General features: G+C 41.3%; 1 protein-coding gene across 4 annotated transcripts in view; it reads right to left on the bottom strand.

The window, feature by feature from the left end:
- Positions 1–712: 712 nt before the first annotated feature.
- Positions 713–9577, bottom strand: part of OCLN (occludin) — a 72710-nt gene continuing 63845 nt past the window's right edge. For all 4 annotated transcript variants that reach the window (XM_023510901.1, XM_023510902.1, XM_012802796.2 and 1 more), the window contains exons 7-9: positions 8795–8966; positions 4954–4995; positions 713–1480 (exon numbers count right to left, since the gene is read on the bottom strand). In XM_023510901.1, coding sequence (XP_023366669.1) covers positions 1379–1480; positions 4954–4995; positions 8795–8966 — 316 coding nt within the window. In that variant the 3' untranslated portion in view covers positions 713–1378. The remainder of the gene's footprint in view (positions 1481–4953; positions 4996–8794; positions 8967–9577) is intronic.

Raw genomic sequence — 9577 nt, 5'->3', positions numbered from 1 at the left:
AAAAAAAAAAAAAAAAAGTTGGCTTTAAAAAAAAAGTTTGTCTTTGGAAAATAAACCAGAAATTTATATAGAAAATTACATATTTAAATATCTAAATTGCATACTAAACACCAGTTTATAGATTCAGAAAACCAGTCTACACTGGAATGATAATCACAATCGATTTGGTTAGTGCAGTATTAACAGTTCATTTTACTTTAAGAAAAAAAAAATCTGAATTTTTCAAAAAGTGAGATTTAATAAAGGCACCTTTTAAAATAATTTGGTATGTTACACTATAGCATTCTATTATATTTCCAAATACATCAGCATTCTGTTCTTTAAAAAGGATTGGGAAACTACCAACCAGCACAGCACCCAAAATAACAACAGATAAGAACTCCTGAGTGTAGTTTTCCACAGCTTAACATGAACAGCACTAATGACGTCAAACAGGCATATTATACACGTAGAAAGAAAACACCAGGTTTAATACCTTATAAAATATGTACAGAACTTGAACATTTCTGAAAGATACAATTCAAGTCACAACTGAATTATAAATATAATCAGATACCGTTACAATGAAAAGATCTAATTGGTTTTAAAAAATGCACGTAAACCATAAAAGATAAAAAGTATTTAAAAAATACATAAAATTCTAACCAGTTTTAAACTTTGATTTTTAAAAAAGTAAATATTTACAATCTTTAAATTTCATCCACTTGTTTTTTTTTACATGCTCTTTATTATTAGGATAACATAAAACAAGAAAAAACTCTTAACCATTTATACAACAGAAAAAAATCAACAGGGAGGCTGGGAGAATGCAGTATACACAGTAGCTAAAATATGAAAGACCAGGGAATTTATTATTAAATAGTCATAAAACAGACTTAACCAAATCTGTGTGCTAGGAAATAAGCCAGTCTCACTTTCCAGAGACTTCACTGCAGAGACCTACGAGACCTACTTTCTTTATCTGAAAAGAAATGATTATAAATAATAGTTATCTGAACAGTTACTGGGAGGATTAAATGAGATCTGTGTGAATGAATGCACATATGTAAATATTAAGATGCTGTCTGGTATGTGAAAGTTCACCACACAGTTCACACCAGGACCTTCCCTTATGGTTTAAAAACTTTAAATGGTATTTCATTCTTAATACAAGAACCCATGTTTAAAGCATAAAATCCTTAACTGGAGTGTTTAGCCCAGTTCATTATGAAAGCCTATTGATAAATGCTTCAACACTGATGATATTAAAGCAACCAAAGTCTATAATGATCAGAAAAGTTTGACTTCCTGGGTTATGATCCAAGTCATCTGCCTTCTGAGAACACTGCAGAGAAATCAGACAGATACTTAATTTCTCAAACTATGTGGCGTCCACCTTCTATGTTTTCCGTCTATCATAGTCTGCAACCATCTTCTTGATGTGTGCCAATTTGCTCTTCAGCTGCTTGCAATAATTCCTCTTACTTTTGTAATCTGAAGACTAAAAAAGGAGAAAAATGAATCACATAAAATCAACAAAACAAAAACAAATATGCTGGGGCAGTAGAGGCAGACAAAAAGGGGGATTATTAGTAATAGAGAGCTGTCGGGACACCTGCCACAGCTCAGGTGTAACCACAGAGGCTTCTGACCCCTTAGTCATATAATCTAACCTGGGATTTCACAAAGGATATCCTCATTTCTAACAATCTGTAAAATGACCAAGATGACTTATATGCCCTTTTCTTAACATACCACCTAAAAAACAAAATCAATAAAATAAGAAACTGGTAATAAGGGTTCACTGGGGAAAAGGAAACTGTGAGCAGGGGATAAGAGAGGGAAAATTTTACCATAAACATTTCTTTTTTTTTTTTTTTTTTGAGGCGGAGCCTCAAGCTGTCCCCCTGGGTAGAGTGCCATGGCATCACAGCTCACAGCAACCTCCAACTCCTGGGCTCAAGCGAGTCTCCTGCCTCCGCCTCCCAAGTAGCTGGGACTACAGGTGCCCGCCACAACGCCTGGCCATTTTTTTGGTTGCAGCCATCATTGTTGTTTGGTGGGCCCAGGCTGGGGATTTGAACCTGCCACCTTAGGTGTATGTGGCTGGCGCCTTAGCCACTTGAGCCACAGGCGCCGAGCCACCATAAACATTTCTAAACTCTTATTTAAAATAACTGGCTAGGCTCAACACCCGTAGCTCAGTGCTTAGGGCACTGGCCACATACACTGGGGCTGGGGGGTTTGAACCCAGCCCAGGCCAGCTAAAAAAAACAATGACAACTGCAACAAAAAAATAGCTAGGCGTTGTGGCTGGCACCTATAGTCCCAACTTGGGAGGCTAAAGCCAAGGAATCACTTAAGCCCAAGAGTTTGGGATTGCTATGAGTTGTAACACCATAGCACTCTACCGGGGGCAACACAGTAAGACTCTGTCTCAAAAAAATAATAATAAAATAAGATAACAGGCTGAACCAGGAGTGGAGGCTCATGCCTAGAATCCTAGCACTCTGGGAGTCCAAAGAGGGAGGACTGCCTGAGTTCACAAGTATGAGAGCACCCTGACCAAGAGCACAACCCCATCTCTACTGGAGGCTAAAGTAGGAGGATCACTAGAGGCCAGGAACCAGATTGGACAACATAGCAAAAGCATAAGAAAAATGAGCTGGGCATGGTGGTGGATACCTGCAGTCCTACCTACTGCAGGGGTTGAGGCTGGAAGATTGCCTATAGTTTGAGGCGACAGAGAACTGTGGTTATGCCACTGCACTCCAAACTATATTGACAGGATGAGACTGTCTTGAATAATAAAATCATGATGTAAATCATAATTTATAAAATTCTTTTTTTTTTAAGACAGAGTATGATTACAGGTGTGAGCTACTGCACTCAGCAATTTATAAAATTCTTAATCTAAAATTTTTTTTAAAAATGTTTTAAGTCAGTAATGATTTAACACTTGGCATTGTCAAGGACATAGTGGGAATGCAAACTGGCACAGTTTTGGAGAGCTCTTTAAAGGTATCTGCCAAGGCTGGATACACACATGCCCAATGACCCTGTAATGTCACTCCTAAGTATATACCCAACAAATGTGTGTGTATTTACACAGAACTTTGAAGCCACATTATTTGTAAAGGCCCAAACTTGGGAATAACCCAATGGTCATTAACAATAAAATGGATTGGCTCGGCGCCTATAGCTCAACCGGCTAAGGTGCCAGCCATGTACACCTAAGGTGGCGGGTTTGAATCCCCAGCCCGGACCCGCCAAACAACAATGATGGCTGCAACCAAAAAATAGCCGGGCGTTGTGGCGGGCGCCTATAGTCCCAGCTACTTGGGAGGCGGAGGCAGGAGACTCGTTTGAGCCCAGGAGTTGGAGGTTGCTGTGAGCTGTAATGCCACGGCACTCTACCCAGGGGGACAGCTTGAGGCTCTGTCTCAAAAAAAAAAAACAATAAAATGGATTAAAAAGTTGTATTTTATTCATAAGACAATACTACACAGCAATAAAAATTAATGAACCCCAACTGTTGGCCAAAACATGAATGGATCTTACAAACACAGTACTGAGCAAAAGAAACACTGAAATACATACTGTATGATTCCACTTACATAAAGTTCAAGACAGGCAAAACTCATCTATGACATTAGAAGTCAGGATGGTGGTTATCTAGGGTAAATATTGGAAATGGAAGATATGACAGGGGTACTAGAAAAAAAATTTCTTTCCTGAGATAGAATCTTACCTGGTCACCCTTGGCAGAGTGCTGTGGCATCTTGGCTTATAGCAATCTCAAACTCTTGGGCTCAAGCAATCCTCTTGCCTAAGCCTCCCAAATAGCTGGGACTATAGGTGTCCAACACAATGCCCAGCTAATTTTTAGAGACAGGTCTCACTTAGGTTGGTCTAAAACTCCTGAGTTCAAGCAACCCACATCCTCAGCCTCCCAGAGTGCTAGGATTATAGGTGTGATCCAACACCCTTGGAAGAAAATGTATTTCTTGATCTGGGTGCTGGGTACACAGGGGTGCAGTCACTTTGTACACTTCGATTTCTGTACTTTTTTGAGACAGAGCCTGAAACTGTTGCCCTGGGTAGAGTGCTGTGCCATCACAGCTCACAGCAACCTCAATTCCTGGGCTTAAGCGATTCTCTTGCCTCAGCCTCCCAAGTAGCTGAGACTACAGGCGCCAGCCACAACGCCAGCTATTTTTTGGTCGTAGTTGTCATTGTTTGGCGGTCCTAGGCTGGATTTGAACCCGCCAGCTCTGGTGTATGTGGCTGGTGCCTTAGCTGCTTGAGCTATAGATGCCAAGCCTGATTTCTGTACTTTTCTATAAATTACCTTTTAAAAGAAGTTTTAAAAAGTCAGTCTTTCTGGCCTTGATAATGTCTGCACAAGATCACGCCTCTCACAAAGGGTCTCCTCTCCAGAGTAAACAAAAGGAAACACAAGAAGTTCCTCCCAGTACGGAGCTCAAGCTATGCTCTGGCTAAGATTCAGTGACTCTGTATTGACAGCCCTGCTGCCCTCAGGAAGCCCCCAGGAGGAAAAGCACGGCTTGCAGAAGGATGCTCCGCCAGGAGGAAGCAGCACTAAAAGCACAGGAATGGAAAACCATCCGGAATGGAAAAATCAACACATTAAAAAAAAAATAAAAAAAGCTTTAAAAAGTCAGTATATTCTAGCTACGAACAACTAAAATTAAGAAATTAAGGTTCTTTTGTGGGCGACGCCTGTGGCTCAAAGAAGTAGGGCGTTGGCCCCATATGCCAGAAGTGGCGGGTTCAAAACCAGCCCCGGCCAAAAACTGCAAAAAAAAAAAAAAGTTCTTTTGTTAGTTTTCATCTCAAAATAAAGGGTCCATTGTCAGTGCAACATGTAGTCATGGTCATTCTATAGGTTAAATGGAAAAAATATAATAGAAAAGTTCTTACTGAAAGTATTTTACAATCCTAGATACTTACTCCCTTAACCTGCTTCAGTCTGTTGTATTCATCAGCAGCCGCCTGTGAATGAAAAACACAAGGGAATAAGTTTACTGGAGCATTCATTCTCTCTTCTTCTTTTTTTTTTTTTTTGAGACAGAGCCTCAAGCTGTCCCCTTGGGAAGAGTGCTGTGGCATCACAGCTCACAGCAACCTCCAACTCCTGGGCTCAAGTGAGTCTCCTGCCTCCGCCTCCCAAGTAGCTGGGACCACAGGCACGGACCACAGGCGCCCACCACAATACCCGGCTAGTTTTCCTATTTTTAGGAGAAATAGGAATTTATTTGGGGATCTTGCTCAGGCTGGTCTCCAACTCCTGAGCTCAAGTGGATTCACCTGCCTCGGCCTCCCAGCGTGCTAGGATTAAAGGTGTGAGCCACGGCGTGGGGCCTAAAGACACAATTTGAGCGCTGCTCAAACCACAGTGCTCAGGTCATTTCATACTATAAAACTGGTCGAGCTCCCCCTTTAATTTCTCTACTTACTTAGTTTCCTGCCTTTCCAATTTCAGTGTTTACCTTTACCAATTCCTTTAAAAACTTAGGCATGTTACTGCTTCAAGATTTCATCACCTTTTCCTTATAGTTGCGGTCTTGCACCACGGCACCACCACCCCCGACCCTTCGGTCTGTGTGCATCTCAGCGATGCTTCTCGTAGGCCTTCAGCGACTATTCCTTCTCTGAGCAGTCTCGCTGCTTTCCACACATAATGTGAATACAGCATGAGTCCCATTGTCTGAGTTGTTTAGATGTGTCAACTTCTCTCAGAACATGCGCTCTTAGAGGGTGGTCAAAGGATTTGTCTTTATAACCCCAGTACTTACACATCAATAAAGAACAAGGGATCAGCAAATGTTACTGAATTAAGAAAGGTTTACAGTAACACCAGAAATAAACCATAGAAGAAAACAGGACATAAACCAAATACATAATGCAGCAAATACTCCAAAACTGAAAAGCAGCTAGGAGGGCATCAGCCCTGCTGGGCAGGTGGCTCTGGGTCTTTCTCCTAGGGATGTCTAAGAACTTGGAACTAGCCTGGGCAGGTCCAGGGTCAGGCAGGGTCCAGCCTTAGGGCCTTTGTACTGGCCACCCCTTCCCTCCTGGACCTCTGTCACCTCACACCCCTGCAGAGAGTCTCAGAGAAACCTGCAAACTACAGACCTGAGCTATAGTCTGGAGGCTCAGTGCGCAGGGTGCCCCTGGGGAAAACATGGGCTGCTTTGGTCCCCGCTTACTTCCCAAACACACACATGGACACTGACAAAAGACTCAACCTTGGTCTTATCAGGGATCCTTCTGACTACCCAGGAGGGCAGCAGAGATGTGTGAGCAGGACTGGGGATGAGGGTGGGGAGTGGCAGGAGGGGGATGACAAGGGACTGCATTCAGGGTGATGTTGGCCTTGGGAGCACCAGAGTTGCTCAGGGTGTGGCAGGTGAGAGGAAGGAGGCCTAGGGTGTGAAACTGCAGTTCAGGCCTGGTGCTGCCAGGGAAGAAGTATAGGTGGGAGGACTAACTGATCGCATGGATGGAATTCCCTGAAGTCCTTGTGCTGGCACCTCAGTTTCCTGAAATCCAACCTGGAGCCAACCACAGAGACATATGGGCCATGAATTGAAACCCTCTACCTCATCCCACAGCCTAGCCCAGGCCACGACCTTGCACAGGCCTCAGGAGACTTTTCACATGCTCTGTGCTGTACTGGGAGCACCTTTACCAGCCTGACCCTCGAAGACTCAGCCTAACCAGCTCCTCTAACCCCCACCCTTGATGTTACCCTACCCACAACCCTCCTGGCTGACTATAAGGGGCAGCTTGCGGAAGTGCAACTGCTTCATGCCCTTCTCAATCAGTACAGTTTCATATTTCTGAACATCAATTTAACCAACTAAAGTTTAATCACAAATCAGTTAAATGTATTTAAAAATCTTTCATATCACCTCAACCGAAAAATGGCAGAATATTTAGTAAAATTAATATGAAGTTCCACTAAACATATAAAGCCATGAAAAAGTTGAATTTCTAAGACAAAAGGCAGTAATTTTTCAGGTGTGAATGGATGTGGGTCAAAAGAGCCCATTAGGGCATTACTGGGGGAATGCAGCTGGTGTGATCCTTCTGGAAGGCAATGCTGCAACAAGAGATTAAATGCACATACACTATGACTCAATAATTTCACATTCTGGAATTTCTTCCAGCTAAATAAATGGACAAGAGTGCCAAAAATTGGAGAGGCTCCTCAGTGTATTACTGGAACTACTGGGGTGGAGAAGTGGAGTGGGATGGGAGGAGACATACTTAAAAATCCAGAGGACGCCTCTTTTTTTTTTTTTTTAAGTTAGGAAGACTCTTAAGTAAATTATGATACAACCATAAAACTGAAAATTGTTTTACATATAAAAGGTATAAGGTAGATCATTATTACTGATATGAAATAATAACCATAAATTATTGTTGAGTAAAAGACTCAGAAATAAGCAATGTCAAGCTTAGCCCCATAGCTCAGTGTTAGGGCACCGGCCACAAACCCGGGCTGGCAGGTTTGAACTGGCCTGGGCGTGCCAAACAACGACTATAACAAAAAATTAGCTGGGCATTGCGCCTGTAGTCCCAGCTACTTGGGAGGTTAGGGCAAGAGAATCGCTTAAGCCCAAGACTTTGAGGTTGCTGTGATGCCACGGCACTCTACTAAGGGCAACAGAATGAGACTCTGTCTCTCTAAAAAAAAAAAAAAAAAAAAAAAAAATCCTAACTAAATAAGCAATTCCAGAGAGTATTTTAAAAAAGAAAAAGAAAACTCCCATTCTGATAAAGGAATGTCAAAGGGACACAGAAAGCAATTGAAAGAGTTCCTAGTCAAAGCTAGAACAATTGTAACTGTCAACTGGATTATAACTATAGTACAAAATAGATATCCATGAGTCTACGCTTATATAAATGATTGACTGATAAGAGTAACTTTACATGGATGAACACTGCTTCAGCCAGGTGATAAAAGGGAAAAAAAGATACTCAAACTGCTATTTATTTTTTGGAGACAGAGTCTCACTATGTTGCCCTTAGTAGAGTGCTGTAACATCACAGCTCATAGCAACCTCCAACTCTTGGGCTTAAGCAATTCTCTTGCTTCAGCCTCCCAAGTAGCAGAGACTATAGGCACCTAACACATCACCTGGCTATTTTTTTGTTGTTGTTGTTGCTGTAGTTGTCATTGTTGTTTAGCAGCCCCAGGCTGAGCTATATGCGCTGAGCCTGTGTTGAGTTTTTTAGCAGAAATGATGAATTGAAATAAAAAGAGAATAGCCATATTACTTTTTAATAGGAAGAGACAGACACAGAATATTGCTTTGTAAGTCTTAACAGCACACTTTTCAATTTGGAAAGACTTTCATCCAAAAGCCAATTTCGTCTGGGCACAGGTGATCTGAGCACTTTGGGAGGCTAAACTGAGAGGGTCACTGGACGTCAGAAGTTTGAGACTGGCCTAGAGAACATAGTGAGACCCCCATCTTTACAGGTGTAGTGGCATATGCTTGCAGAGGTAGCCATTGTGGAGGATGAGGCAGGAGGATTGCATCAGCCATGGAGCTGGAGGTTACAATGAGCTATGATAACTTCACTGCACGCCCACCCAGCTAGCTAGCTCCCATCTCAGCTAGCTGAGACTCACAAAAACCAATTTTAACTATTCTTCAATGAAACCTGTTTGATAATTACAAGCTTAATTTTTTTCAATATTAGGCAGCATAAAGGATGCTGTAGCTGTATTCATCAGCATTGAATTCTATATGACAACCAAATAACAGGGGTAAATTACCATGTACTCTTCACTTTCTTCTCTATAGTTATCCAATTCTTTATCCAGACGAGAGAGCTCTTTATTGATCTCATCAAGTTCTGCTTGTAAGCGCTTGTATTCCTGCAGGCCAGTGTCAAAATCTCTCTTGTAGAGTTGTCTTTCTTGATCTGAGATGATAGGTGGATATTCCCTAAAAATGAGAAGGAAGATGACTACATAAAATCCACTATTTCTTCCTCAAAGATAATACAGCTGCTGGGGTGTAGAGAATGACACTGACTGGATTTCTTTTTGTATCTTATGAACAGAAGGAAGTGGGACACAAGCTCTATTAAGATGATGATATACTATTGTACATTAAAAAAACTAGGCCTATGTAATTTTTAGAAAGAAAGTTGAACATCATTTATGAAACTTAAGGTTCAAGTCACAGGAACTCACTTATTCTCAACACACCATACCACATGATAATGAACTACTCATGTTTAAAGTCTTCAAACTGGAATTCTGGAACACAAAGCCTGTTTGATCACCGCAGTGGCAGAGCACTGACTGGAAGTGGCTGTTTCCTGCTAACACCCACACTTTACAAACTGACTTATTTATTTTTTGGTCTTGTTTTTCCTAAATGGAAATAGCTTATTTTGTTCTTTCATTATAAAAGTAGACATTTAAAATGTCCATGTATACAAACATGAGCTCATTGTAAAAATAACCTGGCAAGTCATCAAAGCATAAAAAAGAAAAACTGAAATTCTGTACTGCTTATATCTCTCAAATGGCTCTTTTTTTTTTTTTTTT

This window comes from Otolemur garnettii, unplaced genomic scaffold (assembly GCF_000181295.1).
Source record: "Otolemur garnettii isolate 467f Iridium unplaced genomic scaffold, OtoGar3 scaffold00017, whole genome shotgun sequence".
In the NCBI taxonomy this organism is placed as follows: Eukaryota; Metazoa; Chordata; class Mammalia; order Primates; family Galagidae; genus Otolemur; species Otolemur garnettii.
The sequence above is the reverse complement of the archived record's forward strand: the minus strand, read 5'-3'. Positions and strand labels throughout refer to the sequence as shown.